This window comes from Notechis scutatus, chromosome 3 (assembly GCF_049901735.1).
Source record: "Notechis scutatus isolate UNSWTSFEM ecotype Mainland chromosome 3, rNotScu1.2, whole genome shotgun sequence".
In the NCBI taxonomy this organism is placed as follows: domain Eukaryota; kingdom Metazoa; phylum Chordata; class Lepidosauria; order Squamata; family Elapidae; genus Notechis; species Notechis scutatus.
The window spans coordinates 200,307,345-200,325,059 of NC_142011.1; the positions used below are offsets into that span (position 1 = coordinate 200,307,345).

The window sequence follows — 17,715 nt, forward strand, 5'->3', positions numbered from 1 at the left end:
CACTACATTTTGGGGACCCAGCAGCATCTTTTAAATGGTGAAGTGCCAAACACCCCCCAGGTAGTTTTGAATCAGCCACTTTCTCTCTGTCCATCCAATTTCACAACTCCCAAACAGGCTACTTTGAGTTCCGGAAGAAAGAGAGGGTGAAAATTGAAGACATACTAGAATAACGAATTACATTTGTGGAAGAAAGCATTCTGCAAGAAGCAGGGCATGCTAAGATGATAAGCGGACAGAGCAAATGATGTGGATAGCATTTTAAACAAGCTTACATGGCAGTAGACAGATATGAAAATCACTGCCGAGTGAGTGCTGGGGAGGATTATCCCATACATGTTGTTCCTACTGCTCTGCAGGACAGGGTCTGCGATTTGAGTCTGAAAGCTTTGGCAGTCTTTCTGGTGCAGTTATGCAAACTCATCTCTTAAGCTGACAGCAAACCCTGCTGCCTTGTGGCACTGGTGATGTTACCTAGCTGGGTAACGAAACATCTGCAAGTAAACAATCAGGTTTCAGAGAGCACAACTTACATCTTCTTTGTTGACTAAAGGCTTCTGCTCTGCAACACGGGACCCCGGACCACCTGACGACATTGTCAACAGTTGGTACCTAAGAAAATGAAGAAATGTTCAATGTTCCTTATGGCCAGAAGTTACTACACGCATATCGCCCAAAAGAAGAGAATATCTGAAACTCCAGGTTGCACTATGGGGTCCTTGGTGCTCTCTGAGTTTGGTAGTTTTCTTCCAGACATTTCATTACCCAACTAGGTAACTTCCATCAGTACTGTTAGTGTTACTTAGTTTGGTAACGAAACGTCTGCTAGAAAACCACCAAGCTCAGAGAGCACCAAGGATCTCACACATATCTGCGTTTTGGCAAGATTGAGATTTTTTTTCAAAGCCAAAAGCGTAAACCTGAATAGACCTCTGCACAGGTGCCCGATAGGCCCCACAGAACATGGACTGATGATGCTATGAGATGTTTCAGGCAGCAGAAGTCCTGCCTTCCAGAATTCTCTTGACCGAACGCTCAGCGGTCAAGAGCTGACCGTTGCCTCTATCTCACTTTTGCAAAATCAGCAGGCAGGGTTCCACTGCTGGGTGGCTTTTCAGCACTGCAAATCCATTCACTTAGTTAGATGGAGTAAAGCAGGAGAGGTGAAATAACCAGATGAAGGAGGCTCAGTGTGTTTCCTGCTAGCCTTGCTGATATTCTTTTTATCTTCAATATATATAAAAGAGAAATACCACTCATGCATCATCACAAAATCTCCAGAATCGTAAAGCCTACAAACTTGAAATTTGTCATGTATATTCCTCTTGGCTTCTAGGTGCTCACTAAGAAAGGATTGTTCGAAAGGACCATCAGAGCATTAGCATTTAGTATATTATTATTATTAACACATGCTCTGATGCTAAGGAGTTCTACTCCCCCTCCCCACCTGAAAAAAAAATCTGTTCCAAATGCAAAACACAAGCAGAGGAGAGAAGTTTCAGTTTCAGTTTCACAGCACCAAGCAGCTTTAGTACAGAACAGTTGAGCTAAGCCATGCCCAGGCTCCTTGATGTCTCCTTCTTGGTCACACAGCAAATACTCTTTCAGTTTCCAAACAGCCCTCAACTCTCTCATACACTGACAGGACGCTAGCCAGATGAATACCGATGGATGCTGGTAGGCAGAGGCAGAATTTTCCCTCCCTAATTTTCCTCCCCAAAAACTAAGCCCGACCACATAGTTTCATAGCGAACCAAGGGAATCGAGCTCGTAAGCTGATAAAGCTGGAATGGTTAGACAAAAGTAAAGGACAATGATCATTTCTTTTCCACTTCAAAAATCAGACAGAAAGAGTGACAGGGCAGAGCAACGCATTTGACAGGGTCACACTGGCAAGATAAAGCATGGGGAACAATCAGCAAAAAGCATTTAAAATAACCACAGTCAATATTATAGTATAATGAGAATAAACAGACCATCTATGATTGTATTCGAAAAGGCACCTCAGTTCAAATTTTCCTCACCACGTTAAGCAAGGGATATCTGAGCATGCAGAAAAAAACCTTTCCAACTGTTGGGTTTATTTTTATTTTATTTATTTATTTTATTTGGTTTGTCAATTGCTTACCAGATAATAGGTACAAGTAAAAACAGTTATGAATACATGGATACATATAAGAAAAATAAAAGAAACAATAGGACAGGGGCGGTAGGCACGTTGGTGCGCTTATGCATGCCCCCTAACTTCTGGATCAAATAATAAGATTTACGTAATCACAGAACTTATCTCTGTGGTTAGAATTAAGACAGCAGCATTATAGATAAAAAAATAAGTGACATATCTTAGGATAGGGTTAGCTTTCATTATTGTACCAAGGGCCTGTAATAATTGGTTACCAAAAAAAAGTAGATGGAACTGAGCCAAGGACCCAACGAGTAAATAATCAACAAATCTAATTTACGTTCAAGGTACAGATAATTAAACTGCACCGATATTGCAACTCAGTAGTTAGTTGCAACCGAGTGACCTGAAACCAGACCTTCTGTAGAAGGCATATTGGGGGCATGGTCTAGGTGGGTAACTTTGAGGAATCCATGGGAATATTTTGACATTTTCAAATTAAATGCTGGTGTTTTCACGGTGTGATGGTCATAACTGACCTGAACCAGTCACAAGACATGTAGAAAGCAAATGGTTGGATAGTTTGTCCACCCTCCTGAATGTTTCACTCCATTTTATTGTGATGTTTACTTCCTCTCCTCTAGAAACCTTGGACACATTTCTGTACAAGGCCCTGAGTAAACCCAACATTTTGGCTTCTAAAAATGCCAGGGCTGCCTTCTTGTAAGCCTTAGAAATGTCCTTGTAAACAAACACAATCAGTGTTTGTATCACAGCAGGAGAGGCCTCCTCTCTAATTGTTTGAATTTAAATAATCTAAAATAAAACAAAGGCAGAGAGGAAGGAAGTTGGTGGTCATCCAAGATTGTGCTCATGACCTCCAGGATGTCGACAGTTTCCCTGGTGGACATTCTAAGAGGAGGACAGAAGGCTGAGATTGCCGTTATCAAGGGACATTACTCAAATCATAAAGACAAGTCATGCCAGAGTTTTGATTTCACTTCTCCAAAGAGGATGAGGATTGAGTATTAGAAGAACTCCATGGTCCTCCATGGATACTTGGATAGAAAAAATGATAAAAGAACACATAGATTTATAACCAGAAATATTTCTGTTGGGTATTATACCAGAAAAATATAATAAAGGGACTATGTATCTAATACTACATGTTGTAACAGAGGCCAGAATTGAATTTGCAGAACTTTGGAAAGGTGTGGAGAACCCTACGAAAGAGAAGATAATAATAATAATTTTAAAAAAATAGAATGTGTAGAAATGGATAGATTAACACTTGAAATTAAAGAGAAGGAAGATACGGAATATTTTGAAACATGGGATTCGTTTTATCAATGGCTAACAGAAACAGAAATTAGAACATTTAAAATTATAAGAGAATGATTAATTTTACTATGAGGGCTTATTACGATACGTTTATTGTTAATATGATTTAGTATTAACAACGAATACATATTGAGAAAATACTGTCGCTTATATGATCACTACTAATGAACATTATTACTGTTATGATGATGAGCATTGCTCAAATTAACTGTAACCAGACAATACAGTTTATACCCGAACCAACAATACAGAAGCCTGATGATGGCAGATGAGATTCTGCTGAAACGTTGCTACAACTTTAAAAGAACTACAATGACGTGGGAAAATACCCGAACCAAGCTGAACACCATATATATATATATATACACACACACACACACACACACACATATATATATATATATATATATATATATATATATATATATATATATATATATATATATATATAGATACACACACACACACACACATATACACACACACATACACACAAAAAGAACTCCATGGTCTAACACTGTGAGGTGAACATGTCAATCCCTTTCTTTCAAGTAAACCACATAAAATTAATGAACAAAACCAGGGGAGGACTATACTCCTACTGTTTTACAGCAGGGGATCCAGAGGCCTCACAGAACAAGTTTGTCGACTTGCAAAATGCATAATGAAGTTCCGCCACAGCCAACTCAGGGTCATTGACAAGGTCCCTCATTAGCTGTCCTTCAAACAGACGTGGCCTTTCCATCCGGAGGTCTGTCCGATTCAGGCATCCAAAACAGGATCCCATCAATTAAGCATGCTCAGAAATATTGATAAGGGTTTCTTCTTTGACACACACACACAAAAAGAAATGTTTATGCTCTGTTAAACTTAGCCAAGCATATTTAGCCTTCCTTCCTTTCTTCCTAAAGGGGAAAAAAAATGAAACCCTGGTCGTAGCAGAATAACAGAATTGAAAGGAACCCTGGAGATCTTCTAGCCTAACCCCCCTGCTCAAAGCAGAAAACCCTATACCATTTCAGACAAATGGCTGCCCAGTTTCTTCTTAAAAGCCTCCGTCTCATCATAAAGGGACACGGGAGGAAAAAAATGAAAGAATTTTTGGACCTATCTCGTCTGCCAACTTATCTCTTGCCTCCAGAGGGAGTTCGGAGCACACCGAGAAATGACCCAGAGCTCAGGCACCTTCAGAGAATCCAAGGACAGAGTTCCCTCACGGTGCTTTCCGGCAATATAAATCACATGCGTGACTAATATGGAGAGCACGTACACAAGGTAAGACTCCTACACCCCACATAAAAATACCTCATAAAATAAGACATTGGTGTTGTTTTTGTTTTTGTTTTAAATCCATGCGCAACCTGTTCTCATGAGGGGGCTGCCGGATATTTAACACTAAGCCCACCATTCTGATGGAAAGAGAAGCTGCACGCCCATCATTTGCACACACACACGCACACACACACTTGGAGCACATCGATTTGGGGGAAAAGTCATTTTGCTACCTTCTGCATCTCAGGGAGACAAGCACATCTTTACCTCAGTTTAGCCCTTTTTTTAAATTGAGGATGGCTCTCAAGAAAGCATGAAACGGCATAGCTACCAATCTGGCAGCTTTGCAGGGCAAACCAGCAAACCACGCCTTGCATATCAGGATTCCTTTTCAAATACAGCAGCTGAACCTTGTAAGCAATGGATGGAAATTAATCGAGGGGAGAAGCAGCCTCCAACTAGGGAGAAATTTCCTGTTGGTGAGATCAGTCAATCAGTGGAACAGAAGTTGCCTCCAGAAGCTGTGGGTGTCCCATCCCCTGGTGGATTTAAGGGAGAGATTGGATAGCAATGAAATAGGGCAGGGGTCTCCAAATTGGGCCACTTTAGGACTTGTGGACTTCAACTTCCAGAATTCCTCAGCCAGCCCTGCTGTCTGGGAATTCTGGGAGTTGAGGTCCACAAGTCTTAAAGTTGCCAAGTTTGGAGAGCCCTGCCCTATACCATTTCGGATAATCACTCTCCAATCTCTTCTTTAAAACCACCAGTGATGGGACACCCACAAGGTCCCTTCCAACTCTGTTATTCTGAACGTGCTTCCCTTCCTTCCTCTCTTTATCTTTGTGTGAATCAGGGAGGGGCTTGTCCGAGATGCTTTCTCAAGTTACTTTCTTGGACGGGGCTCAAGTCTCTCTTATCAGACGACTGCTTTAGTAATGGGCTAGTCTTCCTGCCTTCGGGGCCATTCCCTCTGGCCTCGGTATAACCTGACCTGCGGATTTGGAGGCTGAACATCCAAGTCTCAGCAGGATGCAGGAGGTTATAGCCTATATGTCCACCACTTCCTTCCTCCAGAATCCCAGTTAACAGAGTGGATGTGTGCGTGCTGGATAATACCAGTAGGTGCACACCTTAAGCTTTTCCACACCGAACAATGTTCCGTGTTGACAGGGGTGCAATTCAACCAGTATAACAACCTGTTCGGTGAGTGCGTGCTTTGCACGCGTGGTCCGCATTTTAAAAAGCTAATACTTACCTTCAAGTGCAGCTGAAGAAGACAGCTGAGGCACGGCAAATCCACGAATCAGCTGTGCTCTAACAAAAAGACATAAAGCACAGGAAAGAGCAGGGCTGGGCAGGTGAGCCCACATGCTCGTCGGAGCAAACCAGTTTGGAGCCAGCTGATAATCGGAACAAGGGGTTCGAATGAAGTGGTCCGAAACGGGAGAATCCCACCCCTGCGTGTTGAGCTGAACAGCCGATAGCCATCATGAGCTTTGCACACCAAGACAGGATTCATGTTCTGCATGAAGAGAATTGTGGCTTCTTGATTCTGGTTGTGTGTGCACACAGCCCCAGCGGTATGCTGACTGCTGACTGCAATGATGCAACAGTGCATGTATCCAAACAGTGGTGGCCTGATTAACAAGCCTTGCTTAAGCAAAAGATAACTTGCTATCCTGCGTGAATCTGGCCAGTCAGCCCAGGCGGATGGACCTCCGCTCACACCATGTCCCATATTTTGACGGTGCCTTTACAGATTGCAGCTGCATCATGAGTGCAACTACCCCCAAACATTTGGGGAATGTAATTAAATAAGCAAGCAAGGCTTCCTGAGTCGTAACAGAAGATGGAGATGATACATTGCACAGGGCCAAGAAATTTGCCCAGCTGGACCCATTTCCCAGCTGGACCCTATAGTGACCCATTTCTTAAGCAATTCAAGATTTTTTTCCCCGCCATGTATATGCATACATTTGAACTACACTGTGATGGTTCTCTGTGTCATATATAGGTGTGTGTCTGGAAGTATACGCACAATATATTATATTTTGAGAGCTGAATGCAACAAAGTTCATTTTAATATATGCTAATTAGAGTACATTTAAAGTGACAATAACATTTTTCTACTCTACTCGTCCCAAAGGTGCTTTTTTTCAAGAGGCAACTGGACTTTCTGGTTTTTCTTTGAAGAGGTTTGGCTTCTCACCCAAGAAGCTTCTTCAGCTCTTCAGAGCTTGATTCAGAGCTGAAGAAGCTTCTTGAGTGAGAAGCAAAACCTCTTCAAAGAAAAACCAGAAAGTCCAGTTGCCTCTTGAAAAAAAGCACCTTTGGGACAATCATGATCTGGATGACTGAGAATCTCCATAGACATTCTACTCCACTCCACTCCACTCCACTCCACTCCACTCCACTCTACTCTACTCCCCCCCCCCCCCCCCCCCCCCCCCCCCCCCCCCCCCCCCCCCCCCCCCCCCCCCCCCCCCCCCCCCCCCCCCCCCCCCCCCCCCCCCCCCCCCCCCCCCCCCCCCCCCCCCCCCCCCCCCCCCCCCCCCCCCCCCCCCCCCCCCCCCCCCCCCCCCCCCCCCCCCCCCCCCCCCCCCCCCCCCCCCCCCCCCCCCCCCCCCCCCCCCCCCCCCCCCCCCCCCCCCCCCCCCCCCCCCCTGGATCCATCCAAGGATCAGGAGATGATCTCGCCATTTCTAACCACAGGAAACAAATCACTTGAATTACATTGGCATACAGATCTTTTTCTCACAGCTGCAAAGCTTGTTGTCTGCAATACAGTATTCAGAAGTGGCTACATGTGGCTCCCAGCTTCGACCTTTGTCCTCCGAACACAACTGCTAAACAATTTCCCTCCATTTTAAAGCAAAAAGCCCAGTAACGAACATGCAATGTTGTGTCCTAAAAAAAAAAAAATGCAAAAGAAACTTCCCACTATAAAGAAAAAAGAAAAAAAAATCCTGATTTTTGCCACATGCTTGCCCAAAATGACTCCTCCTCCCTTAATGTGCAAAATGTAAACGGTGCCCAACACAAATGTGTAGAAACATGGCTTCACCGGAGATAAAAATACCCTTCACAGATCTACAATATATAAAGTTCTGGCAACAGTGTAGAAGTGACCCGTTAATGCTTTCCTTCTATACAGGTAGTCCTCGACTTACAGCAGTTCATTCAGTGAGTTGTTCACAAAGTTACAACAGCACTGAAAAAAATAAGTCACATAATGGTGACTTACAACCCCACTTACGACTGTAGCAGCATCGCTATTGTCACATGATCCAAATTCAAACGCTTGGCAGCTGACTCATTATACTCATAGCCAATCTCATTGTACACATGTTGTACTCTGACAATAAAGGTAATAGTAATATCATATTTATGATGGTTGCAATGTCCCAGAGTTATGCGATCTCCCTTTTGCCACCTTCTGACGAGCAAAGTCAACGGGGAAGCCAGATTCACTTAACAAACGTGTTACTAACTTTAACAACGGCAGTGATCCACTTAATAACCGTGACAAGAAAGGTTGCAAAACGGGGCAAAACTCACTTAACAACTGTCTCGCTTAGCCACAGAAATTTTGGGCTGAACTGTGGTCATAAGTCAAGGACTACCCGTATTTTTTTTTTAAAAAAATCCCAACTCTGTGATGGCCTGGTGGTCTCCCATCCAGTTACTAACTTGCTCCAACGTTGTCATTGTCTTTGTTTTTAAATTATATTTCTTCATGAGTTGCGATGGCGCAGTGGTTAGAATGCGGTACTGCAGGCTACTTCTGCTGCCTGCCGGCTGCCTGCAATTTGGCAGTTGAAATCTCACCAGGCTCAAGATTGACTCAGCCTTCCCTCCTTCCAAGGTGGGTAAGATGAGGAGCCAGATTGTTGTGGGGGGGAGAGGGGGGCAATAGGCTGACTCTGTAAACTGCTTAGAAAGGGCTGCAAACTACTGTGAAGTGATATATAAGTCTAAGTGCTGTTGCTAAACACCAGTCAATATTATATATAGCCTCAGCAGCTTTCCTTTGTCTAAAATATCACAATGTGAAATATTTGAGACCCATTTCCTCTACCTTCAGCCAACTCAGGGTCTTGTAGCATAATCACCTGTTTCCCACAGCCTTCCCTCGGCTTCAGTCTCATTAAATGCCAGTTCTTGCCCTGTTTCGTTAAGGATTAACGCTTGACTCTGTCACGCTCATTACGAACAATGGGCATTAATTATGCCGCAATTGTTTCCCAGCAGGGCAAGGAGAATGACAAGGCTGAAGCAAAGCTTGCCAGCGAGGTCATGCCCCTCCTGACCTGTTGAGCATCCTACTGTGTGGGTTTCCTGTGCATCTTTAAACAGGTTGAAGGGAGACACCAAGTGTGCTTAAGTTCCTGCTGCTTTCAAAAGGAGAGATCTGGACAAAATAATAGAGGGATGTTTGTCAAACCAGGCAGCTTTTAAGATGTGTGGACCAGAATTCCCCAGCCAGCCATGTTGAAGTCCATGTGTGGATTTCACATCCCAGAATTCTTCAGCCAGCCATGTCGAAATCAACTCATGTTAAAGTTGTCAAGGTTGGGAAACACTGAGGTAGACACTTCATTTTCTCCTGTTAAATCCCTCAAAACCCGAGTTTAGAAGATGCTGTCTCATTTTTGTTCCACAGAGTTAACACGTACAAGTTAATGAATGCAGGTAGTCCTCAACTGGCAACAGTTCATTTAGTGACCGTTCCAAGTGAAAAAGGTTTTTTCACAGTCACAGCCTTTGAAGCATCCCCACGGTCACGTGATCAAAATTGGCAACTGGTTTCATACTTATGGCAAAATGGGGGCAAAACTCACTTAACAAGTGTCTCACTTAACGGCAGAAAGTTTGAGCTCAATTGCAGTCGTAAGTCGAGGACTACCTGCACAATCCAGATCTTGTCTACTGTGGAGCTATGTTGGCCTTCAATACTCCTCACAGTGATAGACCCTAAACCAATTAAGCGCACTTTACTATCCTTTTGCTCCAGGAGATGCTAGACATTGCAGACCAATTTACTCAGAAGAGCAAGAGGCCTGGGAAATTCTGGCTCGAGAAAGTTTAAACAGTGCCCACTCTTTCATTAGAGCGAAGCCGAGACACCATTTTTAGACCCGTTTATTGTCTGCACAAAGGGGAGCCAACTTTATAAATGTCAGCATTGTATAATAAGCAAAGACGATAGAAGGCTTAACTTCAAATATTAAGAATCAAGAGACCAATTTATCAAGTTCCCTGGGTGGGCTCTAAAAAAAACCCAAGATTCACAAAATACATAAAATATTAGGAGTTACATGCCCCCTCCCAAGCCAACCCCAAGTTATAGCTTATAGCTTGCTCAAATTTGGGGAATAGACTTTAATGCCCTGAGATAATATTTTGGAACATAATATTCTCCTGTTCATAACAAGTCCCCCTTCCTCTCTACTCGTTCTAATTCCCCATCTGTATCTTTACTGTAACTGCAACCTAGAGTCCCAACGTCGGGCTCTGGACAAACCGCAACACAATCTGAAGCCCGACACTGATATTTGATATCACTAATATTAGGACATTTAAAGTGCTGAGAGGCAGTAGCTCTCAGTGCTGGCTTTGCTTGGAAGTATCCATACTCACTGTTGCATATTTCTTGGTACCTGGAATAAAGTGAAGATTACTCCAAACTGTGAGTCTTGGCTGTTTTTTTCCTATATAGAGAACCAGGAGACCAGAGGCAGCTGAGACCCAACTTCTACAAGTAGTTAGAAGACTGGGTTTACTGTGTCATGCTGTTAAGCCATAGTTGTGTTTTAAGTTCGGTGTGTTGCTTTATACAAAGTCACAGATTGCTTAACTATCATGGCTTGATGCAAGGTGGGTCTTTCTCCCAAGCCACCCAATTTTACCCTCAAAATCTAAAAAATTTTGCCTTTCATTTTGACCAGTGTCAAAAATATATCTCTTCTCAATATATATGGAAACAGATCAAGTTTAACCTCATCTTTGTTCTGCATCCCTTTGACCCAGAAATGCCAAGTGTTTCATTCCCGCATTTACATTTAATCCACCAGGAGGAACAAAGGATTGAGTCAGCAGGCTATAGCCCTCAACTACATGGTCCATAAAGAATCCAGAGCCAAAGTTCGATGGTGGACAATCCTATGATCTGGAGACCACCCTGAAAACCAGCTCGTTTTGTCCACCAAAGAATGCAAATTGTTCACAGCGCCCACTGTTCCAAAACCTTTCCCAATATATTGGTGAGGGAGTTATTATCACACAATACCTAAAAGCAAAATCATATGATTTCAAGCCAAGTCTGTCTTCAAACATGGAAACTCGCTACCTTAAGTTACCACATAGGGTAGTGGGGGGGGGGGGAATGGAAGGAGGAAGAGTGACTTAGATTATACCACACTATTTATTTAAACAACTGGATACCAGCTTGCCTCTAGGTGCAACTCAAGTTGTAGTAATAACTTATATGGCCGTAGATGATGTGAGGACAGAATTACCTATAGGACTGCGTACTCCAACGAGAAGGACTGCATCTTTGCTCCTAGAGATCTGGAAAGCTCTGAAAAACTGGGTCTGGTCCCAGGCCTGGAGGTGATGTGTGTATTATGGTTGGTATAGGCCCCTATCTTGTTTAATTTTTGCTTTCTGTGCTGTCTGCTTGGCTTCATGTTTTTATCTGCTTTTATGGCATGCTACCCAGATTCCACTCCAAGATTTTACTCTCCATTAAGGATTCCTGCAATATGGGGTGGTGGGAGCAGAAGTGGCATTCATCAGGTTCTGACCAGTTCTGGAGAACTGTTAACGGAAATTTTGAGTAGTTTGGAGAACCGGCAAATCCCACCTCTGACTGGAGGTTTTACAGTATCCTTCCCCTGCCACACCCACCAAGCCACGCCCACAGAACCGGTAGTAAAAAAAAATTGAATCCCACCCCTGGGTGGGAGGGTATCTGGAAGCAAGTATGCTCTGGCAATGCTCCCTACAATAATAGAGTAGCAGACTTGGGAAGGGACTTCGGAGGTCCTCTAGTCAAGCAGGCATCCCTATACTATTCCAGACCAGTGGTTGTCCAATCTCTTCTTAAATCCTCCAGTGATGGAGCACCCACAGCCTCTGAAGGCAAGTCACTCCACTGCTTAATTGTTCTCCCAGTTAGGAGATTTCTTAGTTCTGAGTTGCTCCTTAGTTTTAGAAGTTGGTTCATAAGATTTGGTGGATTAAGTTGGTTTAGAACAAGGGTTCTTCCACCTTAGCAAGTTTGAAGACTTGTGGACTTCAATTCCCAGAATTCCTGAGCTACCACGACTGGAGGAGGAATTCTGGGAGTTGAAGTCCACAAGTCTTCAAACTTGTGGACTTCAACTCTCAGAAGTTTGAAGAGCCCTGGTTTAGAAGGTCAGTTAAAAAATTTAGTTATCGGAGCACTTGTTATGCAAGATGTTGCTAATGATTTTGCTTATTAATATTCACTAGGTTGCATATATGTTCGGAAATCATTTCTGTGCCCTGCTTGGATTTGATTTTGATTTAAAACAACCGAAAATCACTTGTAAAGTAAAATAAAATTATTGGCTATCACCTCACACTTTCTTGTGCTTCGTGATGACAATTTGCCATAAACTCTAGGGAGGGGAGATTGGGGGGAGCAAAAGTAACTGCTGTATCTCCCTGAGACGCTGCTTCAAGATCACCCGGCTGGGAGAAAAAGGCAGCTGCACACCAACCTAGGCTTGAAGTGACCATTCTGAAAACGTCTCTTGCTTGAACCCGATTGGTCACGAGGTGGTCAGCAGTGGGAGGCAGTTATTAAGAGAGGAGAAAGTTGAACTTGGGAATTTTGGCACACGATTCTCAGTTCTAGCTATACACTACTGCAGGGATGTCAAACTCAAGCTCCTCAGGCCGGATCTGGCCTGTGGGGAGCTTAGATCTGGCCCATGGGGGCCGCCCTGGAAACAGTGGACAGGCCCAGGATGCCTCTGCCAGTCGCAAGCTCCGTTTTCGCTGGCAGAGGGTTGCAGGAGGCCGTTGCAGCCCAAAACGGAGCTCAGGAGCCCGTTTTTGCTGGCAGAGCGCTCAGACCACCACAGACGCCCCCGACATGAGTGATGTTGAGCTGGCCAAGCTCTGTCACAACCCTGATGTGGTCCTCGAATTTGGCACCCCGCATATTGCAATGCACTTGACTTCTAATAAAACTATACCTTTGTCAACAAATGCAGCCAAGGATCATTTCTATTTAGAAGTTTTAAGTGGTAGCAGGTCTGACAATAAACTTGTTTCCTTGAATCAACTCAGAGGGTTGAAAAGAAAGGGGGGGAAAAACCCATAGGTCCTAACTTGTTTCTTTTACGCTACCCACTATAACTGTTTGAGGAAAGGAACGTTACCAAAGAAAGCAGGAAATATGCAATTTACAGTTTCGCTGAAGACTGCTGCTTGCAATGTAATTTTTTGGAACACAAGGCAGCACTGGACTAAAAAAAACCATATTCATAGCAGGCTAAATAAAACATCTTCCCAAACATCTGATTTCTTTTTTAAAAAAAAATATATATCTTGCCTTCAGATGTTTACAATTTATATTGACTGTTTCCTAGTATGATTTGATTGCTGATTGTACCCTATGACTATCATTAAGTGTTGTACATTATGATTCTTGATTCTTAACAAATGTATCTTTTCTTTTATGTATACTGAGAGTATTTACACCAAGACAAATTTCTTGTGTGTCCAATCACATTTGGCCAATAAACTATTCTATTCCTATTCTTATTTTCTTTTAACACACTACATTGCAAATCTATTCATTTTTCCTGCAGTTAAATAACATTTCTCTAGGACCGTATCCTTTTGTGAGGGTGATGGAAGAGGAACACAAAAAGCAGTTCTACGTATAGCTAATAAGTAACAGTTTATACATGCCAAATTTTTGGAATTGCACGAAACAGCTAATTTTCAAGCTCAGTACTGATGATGCTTCTAGAGAAATAAACAAAAGTCCATTGTTTCCCCATGTTGATTTCTGTATCTGACACAAGCCTGTTCCACTTGTCCATTCATCTTTGCTGGAATCTATTTTCAACAAGTTTTAAATTCTTAATTTCTTCAAATGCATCAAAAGATTTTAAGAAAATCTCTTGGGAGGAGGGGTGTTAAACTCTCGCTTCAAAAGATAATGGCAAATATTTGGTGGCTTTATGGCTTTTTCAGGAAGCTGTTTAATGATTGAAAGTCTTGTCAAGGAACTGAAAAGCGAGCAACATTTAGTAAACAGAAGTTTAAGACTGTAGGAACAATCAAGCAGCAGAAATGTTACATGCTCTGAACATTCTGGGCTATTGATGCTGTCTTTTTTTTTATTTTTGCCCAATCGCCTTGACCAGTTTTAATATCAGAAGACAGACTTAACAATTGTTACACAAAATGGAATAAAATTCAAGAGCAGAACACATCGGATTAGAAATAAGTCTGAAGATTTTAGCCAAATTTAGCTGCATTTGGTTTCTGTTTCCCAACCTGCACAACAAATTCTGCAGCAACCAGCCTCTTTCTCTATGTGCAAATGGCTTTACCTATTGCACTTGGTCGGACCACTGATATTTACAAGCTATTTTCTTTCTGAACGAATCCAGGAGAGTTCATTTCATCAGTCTTGGCGCTTCCTCCAAAACCCAACCACTTTAAAAAGACTTCGCATTGCTCTGCTGGGGGAAAAAAAAACACCCAAAAATTCTTTTAGCAGGAGTATCTCAGTGCAAGCTCTCCTTGGGCCAACATGAGCAAATATCACTTTCTAATCTTTGTAAACATGACCTAGATGCAGGCTGCAAAGATTTAATGAGCCTGAACCAAACAATTCTGGCTGTGGGTGAAATTGATCAGCAAATTTTCCTTCTCTGGGTAAAGTTCAAAAGCCCTGTTAAAATGAAGGACTTTGTTCATCACATGGATATCTGGCCTACCTCAAGTTAAATAAAGCCAAATCGAGTTTGATAGGGCATTGAAATCAGTGGCTTTAAGAGCATTGTCAAACTAAGTTATCTCTTCACCTTGAGAGAGTGCAATCAAACTCAGAATACGCAAATTCCACTTCTCCAACTATGGTCACCCCAAGCAGTGTTTCCAAACCTCTGGCAATTTTGAGATGCCTGGACTTCAACCTCCAGAATTCTCCAGCCAGCATTTTGTCAAAGTTGAGAAACACTAGTCTTACGCTATATTTAACTAGCGTAGATGAGTAGACGTTATTAAGGCTTGCGAAATCTTATCTTTCTCCCCCCCTCCCCCTCCCGCTTCTTCGAGGAAGTCAAGATGGACCATCTCAAAAATCAGATACAAAATGGTTTCTTAAACGAACGTTGTGTTAGGAAGCAAGATTTCTCTACGTAGATACTCAAATCAGGGCAATACATCAAGGCCATAGTTTGACACCAAATGTCCTTGATCTCAAGCCACAGAAGTACAGCACGGGACTTTCTATTGGTGATATTTGCTCAATGATTGGGGTCAGTAATCTGATCTCACCCAACCCAGCAGAGAGTCCAACGTCTGCAAAAGCCATCATGTTGCCCACATAATTAACAACAAATCTAATCTGCAGATTTGCAAATGGTTTTATCCGGCATTCCAAGCTTCTGAAAGGAAGATAAGGGTCCCAGCTCCAAGTCCTACAGTGAATGTTATTTCCAGTCATTGATTTGCAAATCAGATTAACCCAGATTTTAGTTCAATGAACACTGGCCCAAAACGCCCAGAACAGAATCTCCCTCTGTTGCCGTTAGCACTGGGATGATTTTAATTTCGGTTACATGTATCTCTGCCATAACACAATCTCTTTCACATTCCCAACATGGAAATTAAAGCACCACCTGTTTCCCATCTTTATAGTGGACAGGATGATGAACCAAGCCTTTCTCAATTGGAAACTTTTAGGTAAATAGGATCACAACTCCCAGAATTCCCAGCCATCATGGAGATGGTTTGGGAATTCAATCCCAACACAACTGGAACACAACAAAAAGTAATTGTGCGGTGTAGTAAAATAGTTGGGGCAGAAAGCAAAGCCACAGAAATCAGCAGGAAAACTGCATGTTTTGCTTTGTTTAAAATTTATTTTTGAGACATAAGAAACTAGCCACAAGGGGAAAAAAAAATTGAATAAAAAAATGCAAGCTACCAAAATAGGGGTAGCTTCACTTATGGAGTATGAAGTTCCGCAAAGACCTTCCCATATGTCCAAAGTATGAATTTTCTGCCACATCTGTACATCCGATTCTATAAACCTCATGCATTCTTTTATTACTCAACGGCAGCCAGGGTGCCCAAACTTTATCACAACTTTCTCGCTCAACAAACCCAAAATTAATCAAAATCCTTTATGATCTTGTCAGTCGTTCTGCCTGTTCCAGTTTAGGAGGCCACCTGATTAAATTCTTCACCGGCGGGCCAAAGTTGAAAGAGTTAGGTAAAATCTGCAGGGCGATGTTAATTGCAATTTTTAAGAAAAACATTCGTTGCTCTTCGACCACGATTAAAAATTACATAAGAGTACAACCCAAACATCTCTCCTGGGTGCCCTCCAGACAACTGAGAACCATTCATCCACAAGGAATGTGAAGAAGGCACCAGGAAAGCCTGAAGCCAAAATGCTGAGACATCATAAACTGCAGATGCTAAACATTCCCGAAAATTATCAAAAGATTCAGGATAGCTTGAGCAAAGCATTGTACAAAACTGCTTTACAATTGGCCTTGTAGCCAATCAGGGGACAGGTTAAAAGAAGCAAGTGGCTGCATGGTCTCTCTCTCTCTCTCTCCACCACCCCCCCTCTCTCTCACACACACACACACGGATTCAGTCTAATAGGACCTTTTTAAATGCCCAATTCAGTACTGTTAAACTTCCTTAGGGCATTAAATTTATGCTATTACTTCCTTACTAAAGTTGATCACAACACGACCCTGACCCACAAAGGACTGAGTATGCAGAGTGACATGCTACCAAATTAAAACCCAACACAAAAGTACAGCAGGGTCCTTGGTGCTCTCTGGGCTTGGTGGTTGACTCGCAGACGTTTCATTACCAAACTAAGTGACGTCATCAGTGCTAGGGTTAGACTAGGCGAGCACTGATGCTGTTACTTAGCTGGGTAATGAAACATCTGCCAAGAAAAAATCCCCAAGCTCCGAGAGCACCAAGGGCCCCTCAAGTTCAACCCTGAGCTACAAATATTCTCTTTTATCGATAAAAAGTCCTGCTTTCACAAGACCCAGGATTTGTCATTCTGATTCTAAAGGGACCTGACACATTTGCACAGCCCACTGTAGGCAAGGGGATCAAACAAGCCATGTTATTCTGCTTAAGAAGATAAAACAGTGCCATCCATTTCCTGGGATAGATTTTCTTCTCCCAGGAATACATTTCTTCCCATCCATCACTGGGATGAGTAAAAAAAAAAAAAAATTGATAAAAACTTTTTGACACTGGTGTCAGCGAAAGATGTCCTACTAAGACAATACAGCTGATATTAGCTGCAGCTACAGATCAGGGCAGAGGCTCAGAGATATCTGCCAATTGAAACACGGCCCTGAGTTTTTCACCCTTGTGCAACCCAGATCTTAGCTTTCTCTGATAGGATCTGGCCAGAGACGGAAGAATGCTCCTTTGTCATTTTTCAGGGAAAACAATGTCCATGTTGTACAGATAATCTGCCATCCCTCGTATTCACAGAGGTCCTTTTATCTGTTGAACTTCCAAAGCGCCCAGGGAAACTTCGACTTGAATGAATGCATAAGTTTCATAACAGTTTATTCTTTGTGAGACAACCATTCATCTCTGCCCAAATGGCCAAAATCAACTGGCTATTTCTTATTCTGGCAGGAGTTAAGGATCAAAACAGCGTGGAGGAATAGTCAGCCATGTTCATCAGAAGTGTCTTTGTGTGTGTGTTTTTC

General features: G+C 42.7%; 1 protein-coding gene across 2 annotated transcripts in view; it reads right to left on the reverse strand.

Annotated features, from left to right (window-relative positions):
- Positions 1 to 17,715, reverse strand: part of NDRG1 (N-myc downstream regulated 1) — an 83,530-nt gene that overhangs the window by 25,698 nt on the left and 40,117 nt on the right. For both annotated transcript variants that reach the window (XM_087962219.1, XM_026678530.2), the window contains exon 2: positions 534 to 612. In XM_087962219.1, coding sequence (XP_087818345.1) covers positions 534 to 612 — 79 coding nt within the window. The remainder of the gene's footprint in view (positions 1 to 533; positions 613 to 17,715) is intronic.